Source organism: Etheostoma spectabile, chromosome 11 (assembly GCF_008692095.1).
Source record: "Etheostoma spectabile isolate EspeVRDwgs_2016 chromosome 11, UIUC_Espe_1.0, whole genome shotgun sequence".
Taxonomy (NCBI): Eukaryota; Metazoa; Chordata; class Actinopteri; order Perciformes; family Percidae; genus Etheostoma; species Etheostoma spectabile.
In genome coordinates, this window is record NC_045743.1 from 2635155 (window position 1) to 2658344 (window position 23190).

Below are 23190 nucleotides of genomic sequence, written 5' to 3' on the forward strand. Positions count from 1 at the left end.
AGCATGTCAAAAACAGTTTTGACGTGAATCAAATTAAACTGCGCAGACGGATTCTTAACTCTTACATTAACCAAGGCTTTATTAATTTAAAGAAAAGCAAAACATTTTAAAATTGGTTCCTTTTGTTCTGTCAAAGTATAATACAATTAACTACTTGATAACATAGAAAAAAGAATTTGTCTAAAACACTTTCCCAAATCATTTACAACACAGCAAGCACCAAATAAATATGTACAGTCATTTATAAATCCATCTCTAATAATTTAATAACAACCCCATCTCACACATACAGTCAATCTATGTCATAATGAGTACAGACCTGTACAATTTACAGCGTTTGTGGCAGTGTGAACTGTGTGTGCAGCAGGCTCAACGGTGTCTTGTTTGGCATTTAGGGTATCTTCTCATTTAACAACCATTAATGAATTTACAGTCCTATAGAAAACTTTCCTTTATGATCACTGGAATGTAACATTAGCCAATGACTTCAGATTATAATTAGTTCAAACCCTGAATCAAATCAGTATAGTTTCTGTCCAAAAATCCAGGGAGCTCCCATGTGTAAAGAATGAAGATTTAGCTCATGCTAATGTGATCACAGTACTGAGATGTACTGTACTTCAGTGTAAATAAATAATACAATACATTAACTGCACAAACACACACTTTTCCTGTGTAACCATGAGGAAATGGAGCTAAGTCCTGAGCGTGCTGCTTGTGACATCATGAAGTCAGCTGTGGTGACTTCTTTAAGTGCGACAGGTGAAAATATTAAAACATCTGGTATTGTGAAGAAGCACCTTCTGATACTGTGTCCATTTCTCCAGCACATCTGACCCCATCAGCGCTCGGACAGTGTTTTTTGTTTATTAAAGTGTGTCCTGTTCCTGGAAACCTGTAAATCTCTGGCTTGATGTGATTCATCCACTAACACTGCTGGTTAAGCTCTGTTTCTGGGAGCGCACAGCGCTCAGCACGCGTGTGAGAAAGAGCTACATGATCGAGGGTCATTCAAAGTCATCTTCATATTCATATTCATCCAGGTCCAGGTTGCAGTGTGGAGTAGGGATCTCAAAGAAGTGTCTCTTTGTCAGACCCAGCTCACTGGAGATGTGCTGCCCTAAAGGGCTCAAAGGATTATCGTACCTAAACAGACACATGGAGAAAAATATCAGTAACATGGTCATCAGACAGTTTGTGTGCTAAAGGATAATAATGTTAAAGAAATAGTTTGACATTCAGAACATATACCGTACTTATTCGCTTTTTTTGAAGAGATTAGAGAAAACCAATACAACATGAAACCTCCCGAAGCCGCTTTGCTTAGCTTAGCACAAAGACTGGAAACAGGGGTAAACAGACCTGACTCTGTTTAAAAGGTAACAATGCTCCTACTGTACTAGCTCACCGGTTAACATGCAGTATATCTTGTTTGTTCAGTTGTAATAAAACCTAAATGTAACAACAAGCCTCAGCTTGTTGCTTGGCAACCTCACGGTAAAAACAAGATTCCAGGATGTTACTGTACCCGGCCAAGAAATAGTCCAGAACTTTTGTTTACACTTGTTTGTTTTTATGGATTAAACAAATAATACATAATGTGTTAATAAGTGAGCATAAGAGGTGCTGATAGGCAGTTTTTGTTGCCTTTGGACTGAACCCAGCTAGCTGTTTTTCCGTTTCCAGACTTTATGCTAAGCTAACTGGCTGCTGGCGGTAGCTTGATTTTTATCATACAGGTATAAGAGCGTGGTGCTGATCTTTTCTTCTAACTCTCGACAAGAAGGCGAATAAGTGTAGTTGCCAACAAAATAAAGACAGGATTTTTTTAACTGGAAAGGACAAAGGAGCAACACGTAAAGGCATAGACAGAGATGGTGAAGGTGTAGACCTTTTTTTTTTTCTTAAAAGAGGAAGGATAAAAACAGAAACTGTCTGGTTCAAAAACAGACTCCCAGCTCGAAGACATGGCCACATACACATGACACTGTGCTGTCTGACAAAACAACTATCTGCTGTCAACAGTATGCTCACAATTGTGGGGTGAGGGTAGAATCAAGGAGTGGGTTTGGAACTAGACTCACCCATAGAGAAGGAAAAGGAGAATATTTAAGTCCCTACTGGTGCCCTGAGTGTCTTACCTGCTCTGGTTAGAAGCCTGTCTTTAGAAGTCGGTGGTGTTCCTAAAAGCGCCACACAACATACCTGTCAACAGCCTCATCTATCACTGGCTCACTCTCAGAGGGGCCCTGTTGCTGAACAGAATACATAAACTCTACTAAACACTTCCTGTCTGACTGCACAATAAATGTTATCAATTACAACTGTGCTTTTCCTGCCATGACATGTTGAAATGTCCGCCACAAAAATAGTCAATTTATGTTTCCACATTTGATAACAGCAATCATAAGCATGACACACATTTGTAATTACATTCACTAACAATCAAGGTCCATATTTATCAAACTTCTAAAAACTGACTTAGGAATGCTGTATAGAGCCAATTTAGGAGGGACAAGTTTCTAGCTGTAACTGAAGAATAGGACACATAAAAGCAGCACCCTGGCCCTTCCCCTTTCCTGTCTTCAGCTGTCCATCTGATAAATGCCTAAAAAAATAATCTTAAAAAGTGATCACATTAATATAAATATAAAAACAAAAACTGAACTGGAGCAGGAAAGAAATTCTGTTGCTGGCAGACAAGGTACAGCAGAACGTTTCATTACTGCTGCCATCAAGCTCTCTTTTAAGAAAGTCTTGTAATTGTCTTTAAATTTAAGCGCAATTTTAGGTGGTAAGAAATGTACTAAAGAGTAATGTAAGAGTAAAAATGAAGGATTTTTACTTAAGGCCAAAATGATCGTTTTAACAGTGTGATAAATTCGGGATCAGGATTGTAACTGCAGCTACATCCAACAGACAAATGATCAAAGTCAGACTTACACGCCATTGCACTGATCATTGGCGGCTTCTTCGGCTACGAGGATGTCATACTCCTCTGCAGCATATTTCTCCCAGTCTGAAACCTCCTGACCGTCTGGCTCCATCTCCTTAAAAAAACATGACAAGTAACGTGATCCACTTGACCTCGGATAGGAAAACAAATCATGATGCTATCTCACATCTGGTAGTATCCTATCAGAGTTTAACCTTACCTTTATAACCGAGAAGGGATCTCGCTGCTCGTGGTCCAGGTACTTCTCGATGTTGAAGAAAGTGTCGAAGAAGATGTGGGACAATTTGCACCTTTTAAGGTCCCTCAGAGTGATCTTACCTGGATAGGATTAAATAGGCACTTTAAGAAAGTGATAGGTGATTATTAAATTATTATTCCATTATTCAATGAGGGCTTACTACAAGGTTTTTAACCAGACTTTGCCATCCAATCTAGATTTCAAAATAGGGTGAGACTTAGCTGACTAGGTAAATGTTGAGTTTTCAGCACTGTCAGGAGTTATGTCTGCTAATCAAACTACGGCTACAGCTGGGCTACAATATTTCAAACTAGGTCAATTAACTGACTCATCTAGTAACAAGTTATCACAGTCCACTGTCAAGTTCTCGAATAGTTTTGGTTGAGAAAAAAAAAAAATTCTATTAATAAAGATATGAAGAAAGAAAAGCAGCACATTAACAGATTAAAACCAAGCAAACGTTTGGATTTTTTTACTGGATCACTGATCTTAAATGATCGACTGCAAATGCCCAAAAAATGATCAACATTTCCCAAAAACAGTGTCAAATGTGGATAAACTAAGCTGATTTTAAACATCTTACAGATTGTGCCAGCCTAAGCTTCTCATACAGCTGTTTTAAGGCTTTTAAGTGATGCACAAAATTATAAAATCAACACTTAACCCAACAGATAACTTGCTTTTATTTGATGGAATGAGGTGATGTGATTTTTATAGCTTAGTAGCACTCAAGTCATTGTTTCTAAAGTTCTGCATTCATCGACAGTGGCATTTTAGACATTCTCTGGGTTGATAATAAAAACTCATCTGATATACATATTATGTTGTTATCAAATGTAACATTTCTATCTACAGCAAGTTTATATGCCTGTACCGCAGACCTGAGATCTCTGAATATAAAGAACGTAACATTGAATGTGACATTTCAAATCTCCTAAAATTGTAAAAGTTGGGGCGACCTCTAGCTAGTAAGAGCGTACGCCTCATGTAGGCTGAGTCCTTTGCGGCGGCCCGGGTTTGAGACCGACCTGTGGCCCTTTGCTGCTTGTCATCCCCCAGCTCTCTCCCACCTTTCCTGTCTATCCACTGTCACTATCAAATGAAGGGGAAAAAGCCCAAAAAATAATCCCTGTCGGAAGGAGGCACAACTTTTCAGGGATACATCAGCCACAAATCAGTTGTTATATCTCATATTACATGTTATATATCCAGCTCCACTACTACAGCATACCACCAGGTTGACTAAGGGTCACATTCTTGCTGGGGTGGTCAATACTAAGCATGCATACCCTTACCGTGTACTGGTGTCTTCTAAATGGCATGGTGGTATAGCTAAGTGCTGGAAGGAATTTGTTGAGAGTGTGGATGACACCAATAGTTGACAGCAGATCAGTCAGTCTCTAATCTATAACTGCTCCCTCATCTAATGATCAATGAGCCAGCCTGAAAATGTGTATGTGCGCTTGCAACCGTCACAGTTAAAAAAAAAATGGAACCTGTTAGACTTACTGGTGTATGTGAACTTCTGAGTGTGTGTATAAATGCAAAAGGTGTCTGACCTTCGACCTCAGGCTTCACGAGGTCAAGCATTTGGCAGAGGCAGTCCTCAAAGGGAAGGGGCTCAATAGCCATGGTCTCCAGCTTTTGGCACTGATCCTCGTAGAAGTACTCCAGCTCGTACATGCTGAGCACCCCATCCCCATCCAGGTCCATACAGCGGAACCAGTACTCTATACTAAACACAGGTAACGAGAATGCAGAGAGCAGAGGTGCATGTGAGAAAAGACAAATTATTTAAAGAAGCAGAAGATGTAATCAGTGTGGCGGTGAGTCTACATACCTGGTGTCGGTCTTCTTGTCCTCCTCAGAGATGAGGAACCAGACAAAATCAGCATAACTCAGCCGCCCCTCCTTGTACACTTTTCTGTCTCTGACGAAATAAAACAAACGGTTACTACCGAAACCTACAAATGTTTTTTCCCCCCCATAAAAAACAATGAATTGCTCACTACATATGATAAGCATTCTCTAAACTCCATTACATTCTTCACTTACCTTGTTACTGTTCCTGAGAATATTCTCTCAATCATCTTATGGGAGATGGCTGGAAAATATAGCAAAGAGATACGTTATAATTCAAGCTGTTGGAAATAAAAAAGTTTTCTCTCATACAAGAGTTAATGTAGAACTTATTCACAACACATGTAATCCATTCTCACGGACTGTAAATCCAGACTGGATAGAGTAAGCCCTTTTTATCTTGACAGTGCCATAAATCCTCTGGTCATCATTTTGACCATATAGTGGAAGAAATTGCTCCAGACATGGCGTCATTCGAGCAGAGTATATATGTTGCTCACTTATTGATCTTGTGTCTCATTTCCCCTGCCTCACTCACAGACCATCAACCAAGAACATGTGGTGTAAAGTGTGTGGGGAGGAAGCGCCAAAGTCATGTCTTATTCTGGAGTATGTGTTTGTGTGTGAGCAGCAGACTTAAGACCACATGACACTTACAAATGCTTTTTATTGTTATGTAGTTTCAGCCTACTAAGGTTAAAGGAAAGTTGTGTTCTGACAAGGTATCAGCACTTGTCCTTTGTCGTTTGAACTGCGTGTGTGATTATAAGATTATAATACAGTTTATCCAAATACAACACATTCTGAAGATTCTAGTGTTGCGTGTTTTTTATTGAAGAAAAGTGAGGTGTACATGTGCACCTTGGTCATTGTGCTGTGCCAGGTCCTTCTGGTCTATGTAGAGGTCATGGTCAGTGTCCAACTCCCAGAACTTGCAGTAGATTACATAGAAATGTTCATAGGAGAAAAACTCTGTCAGCTGGTTCACGTCTTCTTCCTGCTCCAGCAACGCCAAATTCTGGGACAGAAGGAAAAAAGGTTGCAGTCAAATTGTCAATTTAAAGTGTTTTTTTTATTTAATAATTATCAATATACTGTCAATATTAGCCAAACTGTCCATTATAGTTTATAGCCTTCCTTGTTTATTTTTGACCTACTATATTTGTTGTACGTACTAAACATTTTTCCAGCACAATAAGGAGTTATACCAAAATTATGGTTGCCCTAACTCTTAAAAAAAAAGGAAGCTAAGTTATTTGTGTAAACATATCAAGTGTAAGTACATTAGGTTCAGCATTTAGCATTAATATTGCTGTTAAATCCTGTGAATGTGCAACTGAAGATAAATGTTTGTAAAGACATTTTAGAGAGAGTTTAATTACTTTAAAAGTCTGCTGTATTTACAATAGTTACTATTGTTTTTTAGATTTTTAAAGGACCAACAGACAACCTTAGAACAGAAAAATAGATTTTGGTACCAGAGCAAAAAGTCATATACCTGTAGAAAGTTACTTTTCCTGAGTTCAGAACATGTTATTTTCCCAGTCCATGAACGGTTCACATTGTAGAATATCCTCTGAATCACCTGAAAAACAAACAACACTTATCAACCAATTAATAAGTGAGCTAAACGTAATCAATGCAGTGCATTTTAATGTGTCTGTCTATGTTGTTACTTGTATTACGGTAGCATACCGTAGTGATGTATCGCGAGTGAAAGTCCGGTGCCTCCTTTAGGAAGGCCAGGCCTGCGTGTGAGTTCACCACATCCTGAAAAAAAATAAAGTCAGCTCACTATGGCCACGCCCATATGTGCCGAAACAATAAAAACTAACCAACACAAATGCAAAAGAACAACTCAATGACATGCTGTGCCTACAATAACAAATTTATGTGTTGTCAAATTCTGCAGTTACTTTTACAGACGAATCAAATGGGAAAGCATGTCTTTTTTTGCGGTAGACATACAGTATGATTCAAAGTAGGCATATAATATTGTGTAGTGCATGCTTATTCAACATTAAAAGTTGTCAATGTCTATCTACATCACTCTGCCATGCCATATGCTTTATAAATTGTGCTATGTAAAAAAGGCTCCAGGCCTTGTTGCGAGAGGCCATCAAATTTAAATGTTTCTTTGAAGTCAGAAAACACTGGGTCAACCGGTTTGGGGCTGAGCTTAAGTCTTTCTGATTTGGGGGGCCAGAGAAAGGACGTTTGCTAGTGACTGCTCTTAACCTTTTCTCCTTCGTCATGCCATAAAGTCACAGGGGGTGTGCTGCATTTCAAATGAACTGTAGCTATATTCTTGCCATGAAACTCCCTCATATCTTTCCTTTATTCTATCCCCTTCTCTTTCTGCTGGGGGAAAGGATTGTTGACATAAATGCGAAGGCGGCAATTAAATTAAAAGGCTTTATTTCAGGGCAGCCGTTGTGCCTCTTTGACTCTTAGTGTGAGAAATTAAATCATAGAGAAACACATAAATCACAGAGCACAGGAAACAGGCGGGGACAGTCAAATCTACTCCACTGCAATCCGCCTTTCATTTATCAGAACAGTCAAAGGCCATTCGTTGAGCAGAACAATACAAATTAAACGGCGTGTGCCACAAGCCATCTCTGCTGGCATTCTAACGGGTGTTCAGTGTAGCCCAGACGCTTCTGCCAGCATGAAAATGAATCAGGTGTAGGGTGGGGCCAGTGTGGAGCATCAACAGCTTGTCAGGGGGAATGAGAATACAAATAGCCAGCACAGCGGGTCCACATGGTAAGGTTGACCAAACAGTCAATTAGACTATTCTTACGAAACAATTTGATAAATCTGTGTTCATACAGTACTTTCTAAGATTGTTTTGGTGCATCACATGAAACCAATTTCTCTTTGGTCAATTTCTGCTGAGTTTGAGTGCAGCACTGATGGAACCTCTCTTCAGTATACTCCCCTCCACCATGTTACTGGTTTACAGTAACACCCTGAATTAGTACTCTGGCACATGAAAAAGCAATGCTTCCGCAGAGAAAGCCTAAAATTAAGTCCAGTTTGCACCACCCAAGTCAATGCAAATTTTGCCACCCTGCATTGCCAAGTCCAGCCCTCTCCCTGGGTGTGCTGCAGCCAGTACCTGCAGGAATGGAATAAAGTCGTCTTGTTCCAGGTAATTACAGCCAGGCTTGGCCAAGAGGTGCACAAATTTAGAAGCGTCGTCGTGACAAGTCTGCAGAGTTCTGGAGAAGAAAAGAGAGAACAGATGGTTGCAAGGTTACTCCCTTTTTCACTCGATGTTCTCTCTATTCTTCTTTTTTTTTTTTTTTATAATTTTTTCAAAAGCACAAGTATGAAATTGTTACCCTCAAATGTGCAAGTGCAGGTATAATACATTCTGAAATTAGGATTCTGAATCACTGCCTGGTGATTATAAGCATTGAGTGTTACGGTTGCGACAGGGAAATAATGCAAGCCTCTGTTGTGGCCTCTCATCTAAGAATGGCTCAGTCATGAGTTCAAGTCAAAGGCCAGGTCTTTCCAGTTCTCTGGAGGCTCACACATTAATACAAGAGCATGCCTATTGCATACAACAGCATTCAGCGCACAGTTAAGAGCACAGCCGACATTACAAAAGCCCCATGGTATTCTTTTCAATTTAATGCAGAAAGACACTAAATAGATGTTTTCATTCAAATACTGTATATGCCCGGCAACTATTCCCTTGTGAGCATTTGTGAGCCCTTTGTGATAAATAATATCTGTTTTGAAATAACAAAGAAAATGTCATGATAGCTAAGAGCTACATACAATCTCAGCAAGTGGTCATTATTGTTTAAAGGAGATTGTATGAGCCATTTGGCTGAGAGTATACCAGTGGTCCAGTGAGAATAAGAAGGGCCATTGTCTTACTTTCTCCACATAGCCACAAACTTGTGAACGGACATGAAGCCGGTCCTGTCGCCTCCAGCCAAGCAGAACAATGGCATTTTCCAGTAGAGAGGACACTCACAGGCCTAGGGAGACAAGTAAGCAGAAGACATGGGGCAGTGTGTGGTGTAGATATAGAGAAGAGAGATTGGAAAAAAGTTAAACTCCCTAGAAACACACACTTGTGATCGTGAATGCAGAGAAGAACAGCACAATGACAATGTTGGGTTGGCGAGCAGTGCTTCATCACCTAAAGACCCTGAGGAAACCTAGCTGTCATTTCTCTCTTTACTCAGGTTCCCCTTGGGTCATTGCTAACGTTCCTCAGAGGGACAGAGATAATATTTTCCGAAGAGGTTTAAAATCAGCAAACATTCGTAAAAGTCAGGAGCTAAATGGCACTAGTGAAAATAATTTGCTGGGTGGCAGCTAAACTTTCATGCAACAAATCACATTCTCACCTTGGCGACCTGCCCCATGTCCTCAATGGTGGCCCTTTCATTTGGGAATTGGGAAAATACTTTCTCAATTTTGGAAATGAGGCTGTCGATGTTGACATTGGCTTGGGGCTGGCCCTGTGGGAAGTAAAACTTTGGAATGCTTTCACTCAGGGCTGTGGTGACGGGCTCCTCCGTCCTCACCTGGGCCTGAGACAAACACACAGAAATAAACTGTTAGCCACTGATGCTAGCAAACGCTAACAGCTCAAGCGTTCCAGAATGTGCTAAGGCTCGTCTCAACACAAACTCTACTAGCTAGCACTATAGCCACACCTCTCAACAGCCCTCAGGCCCATCAGGAAAGAGTTGTGAGTTATTTTCCATTGTTCTGTAATTGACTTTCACTTTTAATAGATTATCACTCTGTAATAGACTTAAATTAAGATGTGTCAATTGACATCATTATGTGTGGAATGGTTGTACTGACAATCGTTTTAATCTGTTGCTGAAAACTATGAACGACCTTGCAATGTTTGCAACTTGTTAATGTAGGTTTGGTAATCAAATAATGCCTAAAGTAATAGGGAATTTAAAGGGATGTATAGAACAAAATGATACTAGATAAGGCTAAGAACATCATTAATAAACAAAATCTATATATGGTAATCTACTGACAGATGTACAACTCAATATGTGTTTGAACACACGTACATGACAGGGAAAACCCATCTTAGTTGAGTCAACTAATTGGTCTAAAGGGTCTTTTGTTTTGGTATCTGATCCAACAATGTTTATTTAAGAAGTATATTTTGGTCTTTACAAGCATAATCTGTAATATAACTTTAAACAACAAGAGATATGTTACCACAAGACAACCACATTATTTGACTCGTTTACTGTGCTATTAAAAGTAATGTTTTCAGACCAATATTTCCATTCATCGGTTGAGGAAAACACAGAATGCTTAGATTAAGTTGTAAGTCATACTCTTCATTTTATGATCCATGTTAAAGGTCCCATATTATGCTAATTTAAGGGTCATACTTGGGGGTTATTCCTAGAACATATTTATATGCTTAAATGTTAAGAAACACTTTGATTTTCTCATACTGTCCGTATAATTATACCCGTTATCACCCTCTGTCTAAAACGCTCAGTTTTAGCACGTCTCCTTAAGCCCCCGTCTAGAAAAAGCCCAGTCTGCTCTGATTGGTCAGCTTTTCAGGGTCTTTTGCATCCGCACTTATGTCTGCACCGTCATTCACTTTTTACAATTCTTTTTGTCATTCTTTTATTTTTTATTTTTTTAAATAAAAAGGACTCCATTTTTCTGGAGAGGGACAATACCATCAAATAAATGGATAAAGTGGCCTTTTCACACCGTACATTCTGACAACACAGAAGGAAATGCACAATACAAATTATAAATAACATGTACGATGCTGTATGATAGCTGTCATTCAAGTGTTCCAGTAAGCCATGACTGTGAGTCAGCAAGAACAATACCATAGCCTTGGAACTGACACACCTGAATTGAACACTGGCCTTATTTATGATATTATAACATCTCAGTTTTGCTTGTATCTGCTATGAAAAGGCCTATTAGTTAAAAAAAACTAAGAATTTATTTAATGGACAGCCCCAATAAAATGACTAGATGACTGCAATGTCATGATGCATCAATGTGTTCCCTTCAAAAGAAAGATTGAGAGAGCCACCTTTGGCTAGGTTTGAACAGAGTACCCGATTACAGGCAAACAGTGGTTATGAATTACAGCCCTGGAGATAAACGTAAGGCTGTGATGCGTGTGTGTTAGGTTTGAACTGCAGAAGTATACCATGGGGTTAGGGTCTGTTAGTATTGAATAGTTTCAGAATAAAAATCTGAGCTTGATTTGAAAAAAATCTTTTAAACTAATAAGTCAAAGCTTGGACACATCTCTGTGTTTGTTATTTAACTACTTATGCCTAGGACCCAACATAATAGCTTTGTGTGTGAGGGCTTTGCAGCATATACTATTAAGCTCAACAGTCATGATGGAAACCAGTGTATCCTTTTAAGTGTAATGACAATGACATAATGCAACAATGGGCCCATGTCTTTATGTAATGATACATTTGAGTGTAAAACATTATGATTTACTACACAAACTGAGCCCAGCTGATATACCGAGAGGCAATCATATTCATTGATAAAATCTCCACTGGGTGGGAGTCTTGGTAAGAGCCATGCTGTAGAGGACATGAATCAGTAGAGCCATACACATAAAAAGCCAGAATGCATTAGAATCAACATGTGTTATGTAACACATATTAGCCACTTACTAAAAACTTTTTAGAAGGGTCTAACACATTCTACCCATTGTTCTCACCTCTAGTTAGATTTGACAGGGTCTACGTTGTCTGCAACAATACTTTAACAACATGATCAAAATGTGGGGAAGAACCCAAGGGGGCTAAATCTAGCCGTATCCATTTCTAGATGATATACTGTATGTGTCAACACTAAATGAAATTGTTTTGCTGTATTCGGTCAGTGGTAATCTGCTCATTTTAACATGATAAGTCATAAATGCTGCTGGTCCTTTCCTTTTCTCTATGCTGTGTGTTGGTGTCAGCCATGGCTATAAAAGGACATAAACATCTCCTGTTGCCATGCCCAGCATGCACTCTCTCTCTCTCTCTCTCTCTCTCTCTCTGCTAGCAGAGCTCTTGAGCACAACAGCTAAGCCCCATGATATTTTCACACATTCACAATGATGTAGCCTGAAAGAGGGCAGTACAGTGACTGAGCACAACATACCAAACAAGATAAAACACTATCCAAAAACCACGGCTCCCATCTCATATTTCTCTGTACTAATGCCCACATTACACACAGCCCACAAAAAACAACAACACAAAAGTAGATATATTTGTACAACAGTCACATTTCATAAGAAAAAAATAGTGCATGTAATCTATTTAATGAAAGTTGCCTAGAGAAAGTGCTGTAACTTATTTGTCCTCATTCGTCCGAGGTGCAGCTGGCTCCAACAACACTTAAAGTTCCACTTTGTGAAGAATAATTGGCAACAGTGAGGAATAGGCACAATCACTGTAATTTAACAGTGTAATACAGCTGATTTGTACTAACGCAAGCTGAATACCAAGACATGAAGCCACAAATACCAGTCTACATCAATAGACATTCCCACTGGCTGACAGGCCGGAAAAACCTGCGTGGTACAGGGTACACTCATACAAACACCTGCCTGTCCTTGTTGGAAGGCTCTGAGCCTCTTCTTGAACCGAGAGGGCAGAACAAAGTCACAGCCGCGTGCCAGCAGAGCCAACTCCTTCCTCAGGTCAGGGTCCTGACGCAGAGACACTTCCCTCATCCTCATCCTTGCTCCGGACAGGACGAGGAAGACATATACGCAAACACAACACTCAATCCAGCATTATCCTCTTGCCTGTACAAATCACTCAGTACCAGTCAGCACTGTGGGCAGAAGGCAATGGCAGTAGTATAAGTCCTCTGTGTCCCTGTGATTGTCCTCTGTCAGAGTGAGAGCCTCTTAATGCAAGGGAGCAGCTGCTACTGTGCCTCTCTCTCCCATTCCAGATCTGGTCGCACAATCTCAGCTCTGCTTGCTGCTCTATCCTAGTCTCTACATAACATGCACATACGCACACACACACACTGCACAGGGTCAGAGAGCCCTCGCATCAAAGCTGGTGGGGATATAAGAAGTGGCGGGTTGTTTGTGTGTGGAAGTCACTTTGTGTGTATGTGTGGGATGGGAGGGGTGTGTGCAATGGATCTGCCCTTTCCAGTTTGCATTCCTCTGTGCTCATAGAAGGTTATGTAAAGAGACAGACCTGTTGTTGCATTGTGCAGCAGCCTCGAAGCCTACTGAAGGATGCACCTCAATATCACGATGACTAATGAAAAGCTCTCACACAACTAAACATTTCAGAGAAACTTTGCTTGTGCTCTAAGGGCCTGCAAACGGCCTCTTCCTTTTGACAGTACAGACACTAATGGGAAAATTCGAAATAAACCCCGTAAGGGATGCAATGTAATGAAAGCTACATTACTTCTGCTAAGTCTACCTACATCTGATCTTAAATCTGTCTGAAACTATAAATCACAGACAACAAACACTTAATGAGGCATTAGCAAATAAAAGAACAAAACCATTGTATGACGTTTTAATACTAGGTACCAAGAGTGCAGGTCAAATCACCAGATGATACATACATAACTATAAGACACAAATATTCAACTATTCTCCATTGTATCTAACTGTGGTCTTTGTTTCGCCTTCCCCTTGCAAGCTTGGGCTGCCAGCCATTCCAAGTCTTATTATAGTTGATGGGCTATAGAGGGGGGAGAGACATGTCAAATTCAATGAATGATGACCAAACCAATTTGTGCCTATTAAAAGCACCAGTAAGCGCAGTTTGGCCAATCCAAGAAACTAGATCTGGAAAACAAGGGTGTATCTTTAGTCCTCAAACAAGCGTCTGCTTCCGGTTGCCAATACCTTGGAGTGATGGCAATTACATCAATTCACCAGAAATATGCTGATCTAACAGCTCTGGGATTGCTTTCACTGCACTGACTGTACACAGGGAAAGCCCAACCAATAAATGTTAATTAAACATAAATGTTACAGAGATGTCCGCATCTGTAGAATATGTAAATAAACCTGTATTTGTTACTGCTATTGTTATTTTACACAGAAAGTGAAAGCACACCACATTATTTAAGGATGACAGGATGACAAAGCCCACAGTTTTCCATTGGTTTCTGCTCAAACCCAGTTCCTGTTATCGTCCACACAGGACACTGCACATGCTTGATAAGCTGTTTGTATGATGGCTTTTTCACACTGGCTGCATTTTGTTCATGCCCATCAATTCATACCAAATATGGAAAGGAAAGCCCCAAGGCCATAATAAAACCTGGAATATCACATAAAAACTGTCAACTCACATTTAATAATGTCCATTTTTGTGTTTGCGCAAACAAAAAGAAGTGTGTTTCATAAACAGAGGTTTCACAACACACGAGGGATAATGATATGTTGGTATACATATCAAGGAAACAGCCCCGTTGGTGTTTTAAAATCAAGGCACACATGATGTGAACAGTGTGGACTCAGGAACCAACAAAGACACACATAGGGTCTGAACATAAGCTTCCTACAGATGGTATGGAGCGTGAGCCTTTCAAATAACTATAATGGACAAGCTCCAGCAAGCATCGTCACAAACCAAATCATCTTAGGGCAAGCAGATTGTCCAAACAACATTCCCCTCTGAGGCAACTACCAGTCAGACAGTCGGGTAATGTACTATGTCCACACTCTAATGGGTCACTTTAACAAATAGAAAAACTCAACCCCACAATATGTTTTATCTGTAAACTGTTAAATCTGATTTGTACAGAAACACAAGTTTAGTCATGTTCACTTCATTACATACAGAGTGGATTATAAAACAGTATCTGGAGTTAGTGACTATTGGCAGGTCTTTCTTTCAGGGGCCAGATGACTATTCACAGGTTATATTTTAGTTGAGCTTCAATCAAAATGGTATGCAACGCTGTTGTTCAAAAACTGTGAAATTCAAGTGACAACATGCAGGTCAGACAGGCAACCAGAGTGGAGAGAAATATTACATAAGGGTGGGGAAAACCGATTAATTCTCCCCAGAGGGCTCTCCCAAACTGCCAATACAAGGATAAACAATGTCCCACAAATACTATGTTTAGCTGGCTTTAGTATCTGCATTACTAACATGATTGAACCAGTGACAAGTACCACAGTACATCCATACAGAGCGACTCAAACCATCTCACTGGTTCACAGCGCGAGTACAGAACTGATGCTGCTGTGAAATCCAGAAAGCTCCAGCTCAATCCACCACAATCGGATGTCTGAGACAGGGATTTTGGATACATGTGAATGTGGGCCAAAAATAGGCCTGATTGACTGATAACATGATGGGCTCAGGGAAGACCAACAAGTAGAAGATGATGAGAGAAGATCAGCTGGCTTGCAAATGAGTAATATTGCAAAAGCACAGTCAACATAATCATGGTGGTTTGTTGGAAAATCTGTGTAGTCTACATGGCACCAGAAGTGGAGCAAAGAGGTCAGAACACTAAATTAAGAAGCTGCAGATAAGGAGTGACAGCACATTACCCAACCCCCAGCCCCCAGACTACTGTGAGAGTCCAAATGATGTGGCAGTATGCTCAAGAAGCTGAGATAAGATTTGTATTTACCCCAAAAAGTGAAAAAAATGCAATTGTGCTCAATAACTATTGTACAAATGCATAGGTTGACGGACAGCTCATATTTCTTTGTGCTAACTCACTCAGGCCTGGACAAGCTAAATCCTCCTAGCCAAAACCCAACGTTTGCAATCACAAACACATGGACTCCAAAATAAAAAGGACTTGTGGGAAACAGTTTAACACCTAGTTCTCTCTGACAGGTCAGGCAACTGATAACGTGACCCAAGGCCCCCTGCTTCAAATAGCTTCAATGTTGCTGAGCCCATCCAAGCATGTTATAAAAATACATCTTGCGAATAATCTGTGATCCTAAATGCAGACACTGAGAACAGAAACCCTCAAAGTAAGTTTATTTCTACTGTTCTATATTGTTAAAACTATTGAGTGTCTGTGTCATATTGGACTCATGACAGAAGGAAACTTTAGGTATTAAGCTACACAGCAGAGCAGAAACACAAGCCTTCATAGAAAGCTGTACATAGTGTATATAAATAATAATGACCACATATTTTGACAATGAGAAGCATCTAATAAAAGTTGTTTTAGAGTAAATTACAGAGGATGAATGTGCTGCCACACCTCATCTCACTGGCAGAGTTCTGGGTATACAATGCCAACACAAGGGAGCCAAGGCTATCTATATCAGTGTCTGATGTCAAAGTCAGACCAGCTGTTCTAGGCTGCATCAGTGTGACATAAATTGAATTTTTGAGTAATCCTTTGAAGAATGCAGCTGTATACTGGAATTAATTGTTTTGTCTTAAAATAGAAGTATTACTTTATACAACCTCAATAATATTGAGTGACAAAGTGTGGCCACATGCCATGACACATCACAGACAAACTGGCCAGCAGTTGTTGTTTATTAATCTGGGGTGAGAGGGTGGCCTTAGGGGCCAAAGGTCACTGGCAGGAAAGAGACGTGGATGTGAAAATCAAAAAGTGTATGGGCTCATGTTAAATAGCCATGACAGAAAGAGAGGAAGCACTTGTGAGAGACAATAAAATCTGAAACCCACAAAGGAGATTAGTCTTTTTCATTGTATTCTGCCTGTGTTCTGACCATTTTATCCATGAATTATTTCTTCTCAATTTGGGGTCAAAAAAATGCCTTAGTAAGAAAGAATATGTATCTTCAGCTAGACCTGAGATATTCCAGGGAACAGAAGAAAACCCTAAAAACAAAACAAAACAAAAAAAAACTATAATGAATGTTTAATTTTGATGCACTTTAGTTAGCTACATATGTCTGAGAAAATGGAAAATAAACATGATAGACCAGTGGTTCTTAACCTGGGTTCGATCGAACCCCAGGGGTTCGGTGAGTCAGTCTCAGGGGTTCGGCGGAGGTCAAGACACACACCCGACTCATATGATTCGTGATGACACGCCCCGCTTGGCCATCATCAGAAGGGTTCGGTGAACGCGCATATGAAACTGGTGGGGGTCAGTGCCTCCAACAAGGTTAAGAACCACTGTGATAGACTTTGTAAATCAGTCTTTACTTTCATTTTAGTTAATTTTCTAGTTAATTAACATGATATATGCTTTATAAGAATTCTATGAAATTTACTGGAACACAAAGCCCTGAAAATCTGATTATGTAAGTTATGCAAACTGGTATTATTTATTTTTGGACCCTTGGTAGAAGTAGTGTTTGAAGAAAATACCATCATCATCTTCAAGAAATAAAGTCATTGCTCCAAATCTAACACTGGGTCTAGCTCTCCAGCCTTAGTGTTTCAGTCAGAGAGAGAACACGTCTCAACAGAGACCACTAGAACGCCTCCTTATGCTGGTCTTTAGCATGTCAACAGCATGTAGAAGGCAGAGTTTCTAAGAGCACGTGCCTCCAGCTGTCACCACACTCACGGTCGCGATTTTTCATCTTGTCCTTGAGTCCTTGAACAGATATACAAAAGATTTTAAGCCTTTAAATGGTTTGGGTGGGTTGATTTCTTTTATAATCGAAGCAGCCCAAAGAAAAAAATCCTAATTACCTCTAGAGACATAATAAGAGCCGCAAAACACAGGCTAAAAAGAGTAACCAGAATGCCAGTGATAGGCTAGGTTCAGACACTCCCACCTCTCATACCACACTTATTCGTGAGAGAGGCCTGAACATTTGGAAAGTATTTGACTAATAATCACTACATATGCCTACAGACATGGAGGCTACAGTATGATAGTGCAGAGTGGACAGCACTTCAATGCCTTTGACCCTTTAGGATACCCAGCAGCCTCTTGTGGCCAGCCTGGGAAAATAAAGAGCCCAGGGGTTATATCAAGGCAAAGTTTGAGAAACTTGAAATTGAAATAAAGTCAAGCTGGATTAAAGAAAATGATAACGTCCCTAAATGAAGGATTCTGAAAAATGTCCAACTTTGAGGGGTATTAGAGTAAAGAAAGACACTGCAGCAGACAGCATGCTATAAACATGAAAGATGCTATAATCCAATGTAAAAAAAGATCAACCATTAACTCAGTAACTCAGACCATAACAGGATATTTATGATATGTCTGATGAGGGGCAACTTCTATATTGGAACTGGCTATACTGCACGTGCACTTGTTAGCAAACCCATGAAAGCATAATGTCACAGCGGTAACGTTTTAGGCCTTTCACAGCGGACATTTTGACCTGTCATAATGGGAAAAGTACAGAACAGGTGTTTTTAATAACATTAATGAAACTTTAATGTAGGGCTGGGCAATGTATCAATATTATATTGATATCAATATATGAGGCTAGATATTGTCTAAAATTTGGGATATTGTAATATCCTGTTATAATACAAGGGTGGTCTTTTCCTGGTTATAAAGGATGCATTACAGTAAAAGGATGTCATTTTCAGCACACACCAGACTATTCTAGCTGTTCTAGTATTTGCCTTTACCCACATAGTTATTATGTCAAAATAACTATTGATTATTTATCAAAAATCTCATTGTGTGCATATTTTGTGAAAGCTAGGGACTATGGCCGAATGAGTTTGAAAATAATATGTAATTACGATTATTTTAACTGATATTGCAATTGCAATATGGTATGGAATGATCATTTTTACATCATTATTCTCATTTAATTGAAAAACATTTTTAAAAAATGATTGTGGTTGCGATTTTTTTTGTTGGGGGGGAATCTGTACCAAACAAAGATGTATTTTTAAGCCTGTAGAATTTGATGGGTAAGTAATAACATCTTTGCAGCATGACATTATTGAATCTAAAAAGGGTATTTTTGGCACACATTTCAACGTTAACTAATATTGCTCCTCCTGGGATTTGAAAATTGCAATAGGACATACTGTGATTTTGATACAATTTCAAATAACCAGGACTCTGAAAAAGCAGTTAAATTAACTGAAATTAAATTAAGTTAAAGCAGCTTTTTATACAGTAACATCTTAAAATGTCTTCTGGGAGGAAGGCCTATTGGCAAGGTTAAGAGGAATGCCTAGAGCAGAAACGTGCCAGTTTACTTTGCTGTTGTGCATTATTAAAAACCTTAGTTTGCTTGATTAGCTAGTTGTATAATTTTTGAGTCTGCATCCACTAGACTATCGAGTTGAGCATGGCTTAAAAATTCTTTTGTTCAAGGTTTTTTTGCTACCTTGTGCATATGGCATGTAGATATACTTTTTATGGTAACAGGTATGGTTAAACCTAACCCTCAGCAAACCTCTAAACAATGAGACAACTCCTCTTCGCAAGTGTAACAAGTCCTCATCTCCTTAGTCCAAATGAAGTTAACAAGCAGGTTAACATGTTTGTTGTTATAATGTAATATAATGTAATGTAATATTATACATATTATTAAACTTAGCTTAAGAAACATGGAATTTATTCCAGGTGATTATATTGGAATGCATCAAATTGTACAAGTGTAACGAATAATTATAATTAATTAAAATAATTACAAACCTAAATCACAATATAACCGCTTAAATCTATGTGACATTGATTGATTGATGATTTTAAGTTAATTATATTCAATGCACATGGCAAAATAATGGTATGCCAAACAAACGGCACTTACAGAAACTAAAATGTAGCAAAACACCCTTAAGTCACACGTCCTTTAGGTGGCTTAGGGAAGAAGGCTGAAACTGCAGGACACACCTTGCTTTTGATGTTATTAACAGCAACTTTAGATGAAACCCTGTGGCATTATCTAAAACAAAACCTCAAACTCTTGTTTAAACTTGTAAAGCTGTTTCATAACAATTTGAATAAGAGGTTTATATTATGATTATGGGATGCATGCTTACAGAAATCTAATGAAAATGGTTGATTTACTTTTTCAGTTGATAACTTGCCTTTTTTGTGCTGACAGACCTCCGTAGTACTCTGCCATTGGGTCCTGTCACTCTGGTATTGCTGCTGCTGCCTGAGGGTAGTGTACTAGCTGACGGGGGGCTGGACGGAGTACCAAGGGGTGCGGGGTTCCTTTGCGATGCCACATTGTTGTTCTCATTGAAGGTCAACAACCTTTTATCCTGGGCGTCCCCACTGCTCAAATTGATGTGTTGTCCGCTTTTGATTAGGTCAAGATACTCTTTGAGTAGTGACTGGGTTGCAGTATCACTCAACCAGTTGAGAAATAACTCGTCCACCTTCATTTTAAGAACTGGCTGGAGGACTTGTGGTGATGGCATTTTGTAGGATATTATTTATTTGCTCTGACAAATGTATCTGTGTAGAAATAAGAGTCATGTTAACGCCACGCTGGTTCTGTATTTCCAGCACAACCTCAATGATTACGGCCTCACTGTATAACCGTAGACCTTATAAATACAATGTTTGATAAAATATAACACATGCAATAGCTTGGTGACAGCCGTCCTTGCTCAGAGTAACGTTACACACAAAAACACTCACGAACGTTATTGAATTTTAGCGCGAACCGTCAATGCCTTTAGCCCACAGGCAAAAGTGAACGTGATCTCATATTGAATACAGGGAACATTAGCTATTTTTTCTCTCTATTAAAGTACAGCTGCTTAAAGCCAGTATATACTTATCTAACGCAACTTAGAGCTACCACCCTAGGCAAGAAAAGCCAGGGTCGACATAGTTAGTTAAGTTGGTGTTAGCTAGCTAATTCTAGGAGACTAAGACAACAACAATTTGTTAACGTTAGCTACGATAGCTTTAGCAAGCTAACGTTTACCCTGGCTAACTAGCTAAGGTACCAACCTTGGAGTGAATGCTAGACCGTTGATATGACCCTGCATTACTTCCTTCATAAGTGAAGCTGTTGCACAAATGTCTGTTTACCTGTGAATTACAAATGTAACGCTGTATCTCCGGTGTTCATTTCGTTGAGCAAAAGTAGAGACCTCAGGACAAGCGCTACTTCTCAAGCTCTCGTTCCCCTGGTAACCACAAAGTGTTAACGCGAGATCTTACGCAGGGTGAGGGTGAGAGTTCATCCCACCTCAACAGTTTCTGCTCCAGGAAAATGCACTTTTAAATGTTAAAATTCGGCTTAATTGCTCGTTGTAGTGTACTAATATATTCATCCACTCGATCAGCATAATGAATTTTCCTCACATTACAACATTATTCCTCGTTAAAAGCCCCAGTGCTCAGTGGTAAAAGAATTATTCAGAGGATTTGTAAAAGTAGCAATAATGCAATTTAATAGCATAACGTTACTCCATTTCAAGTCCTTCATCCAAAATCTTTCTTAAGTAAAAGTAGGCTAGGTAAGTATTATCAGCAAATTGTTATAAAGTAGGCTACATCAAATAACGGTCATCGGCCTTATCCGGGATGGTGATGAGTCGGCCTACAGACGGGAAGTTGGTCAGTTGTCTCTCTGGTGCAGACAGAACAACCTTGAGCTTAACATGCTCAAAACTGTGGAGATGACCCCATCACCATACTCCACAGCCCTGTGTCTGCTGTGGAATCCTTCAGGTTTTTGGGATCCACTAAATCTCAGGACCTAAAGTGGGAGCCCAACACTGACACCATCATCAAAAAGGCCCAACAGAGGCTCTACTTCCTGCGCCAGCTCATGAAGCTCAACCTGCTTAAGGAGCTGCTGATCCACTTCTACTCAGCAATCATCCAGTCTGTCCTCTGCACGTCCATCCCTGTCTGGTTTGGATCTGCCTCCAAAAAGGACAGGAGCAGACTACAATGGACAGTTAGGACTGCTGAAAAGATCATCGGTGGCAACCTGCCCTCCGTTCATGACTTATACTCTTCCACAGTCAGAAAACGGGCAGGAAACTTCACTGCAGACCCATCTCATCCCGGACACAACCTGTTCCAGCTTCTCCCCTCTGGTATGCACCACAGAGCACTATACACCAAAGTCAACAGACTCAGGAACAGTTTCTTTCTACAAGCCATCACTCTGATGAACAGCTGACTTCTTACCCACAGTCTTAGGTTCAATACTGTGCAATAACCCAGCAACACTATCTCTAAACAGCACCTGTTTACTGGTTCCACTTATTATTCCACTTATTTAGTATTATTCATCATTCTCATTCTCATATCGCTTATTTATTTTTTATTCATCATTCTCATTCCCTATTCCAGAGCTGTTCATACTGTTCATATTGTAATATAATACTATTTTTACACTATGCTCCGCATTAAAATAATAACTATCACAATTCACTCTTGCATACTTTGCACTCTTCATTGCACTCATTGCACTATTGCCTCTATATTGTTTCTGTTGAGAGTATTTATATATTAGTGTGCATATATTGTTTGGTTATTTTGTATGTGTAAGCGCACTGTGAGCAACAATGTTCCAAAGAATAATTCCTTGATTCTGATTCTGAAATAAATAAACTCATTTTGCTGAAGAATTGCCCCCGACTGTGTGACATTAGGCTACTACTACTACTAGGCCAAGACTGTTGTTAGTGTTTTTAATGTTGTGGCCATGGTGGTCGAGGTAGAGAAGGGTTACAACTTCAAAGACTATTTGGCAAAATCTGTAATCTGTTAATCTGTAACAATCTGTTATATTTTACATGTGTATTTTATGTCAATTATTAATCTGCAAAGTAGTTAACCATAGCTTTTAAATGAATGTAGGGGAGTAAAAGGTATTATATTTCAAGAAGTAGTAGGTGACCTCAAAATTGTACTCAAATACATCAGTATACTTAGTTGCATTCCACCTCTGCATCATGCATAAACCCTGTCCATAAGGCACTGATGTAAAATGTATGCCATTCTTGATTTTTGCAAGTTGAGACATACAGTACTTACCTTGTTTAACACATTTATATTCGTGCAGTGTTCATCATATTTATAATTACTAGTATGTATATTATTTTTGTCCATTTATGACTGTTTGTTTTCTGCAATGCACAATGTAGATATAGCTCATTTCCAGGAAACTAGTTCTGTGTGTTCAATTGAGCCTCTTAAGAACTTGATCCTGACTCTCTTTGCATGAATAACAACAATACATCTGTGCCTGATTCCAGCTCTCTGTTCTCTCCTCGTACCC

General features: G+C 39.5%; 1 protein-coding gene across 6 annotated transcripts; it reads right to left on the reverse strand.

Moving 5' to 3' along the window:
* Positions 1-54: 54 nt before the first annotated feature.
* ppp2r3b (protein phosphatase 2, regulatory subunit B'', beta) lies at positions 55-21157 on the reverse strand. Of its 6 annotated transcripts, none has more exons than XR_004334081.1 (15): positions 20982-21157; positions 20021-20396; positions 9431-9616; positions 8952-9055; positions 8179-8281; positions 6750-6824; positions 6553-6639; positions 5916-6072; positions 5250-5298; positions 5035-5124; positions 4754-4929; positions 3156-3274; positions 2944-3050; positions 2142-2252; positions 55-1146 (listed from the first exon to the last, which is right to left on the reverse strand). XR_004334081.1 is itself a non-coding variant. In XM_032529541.1 (15 exons), exons 2-14 carry the CDS (start codon positions 20357-20359, stop codon positions 2165-2167), a joined length of 1611 nt encoding a protein of 536 aa, XP_032385432.1. In that variant the 5' UTR covers positions 20360-20396; positions 20982-21157; the 3' UTR covers positions 55-1146; positions 2142-2164. The 6 variants fall into 6 exon arrangements, 5 of the variants coding, with proteins under 5 accessions (XP_032385432.1, XP_032385429.1, XP_032385430.1 ...); XM_032529541.1 differs by having other exon boundaries at positions 2142-2183; XM_032529538.1 differs by lacking the exon at positions 2142-2252.
* Positions 21158-23190: the final 2033 nt, after the last annotated feature.

Bases quoted from the DNA above. Each gene is read 5' to 3' on its own strand.
- ppp2r3b (XM_032529538.1), bottom strand. From the start codon at position 20,359: ATGCCATCACCACAAGTCCTCCAGCCAGTTCTTAAAATGAAGGTGGAC. The intron at 9,056-9,430 runs GTGAGAATGTGA...TTGTCTCCCTAG, and splicing joins ACATGGGGCAGGTCGCCAAG to GCCTGTGAGTGTCCTCTCTA. The intron at 1,147-2,943 runs GTAAGTCTGACT...GTGTCTGTTTAG, and splicing joins AATGATCAGTGCAATGGCGT to GTACGATAATCCTTTGAGCC.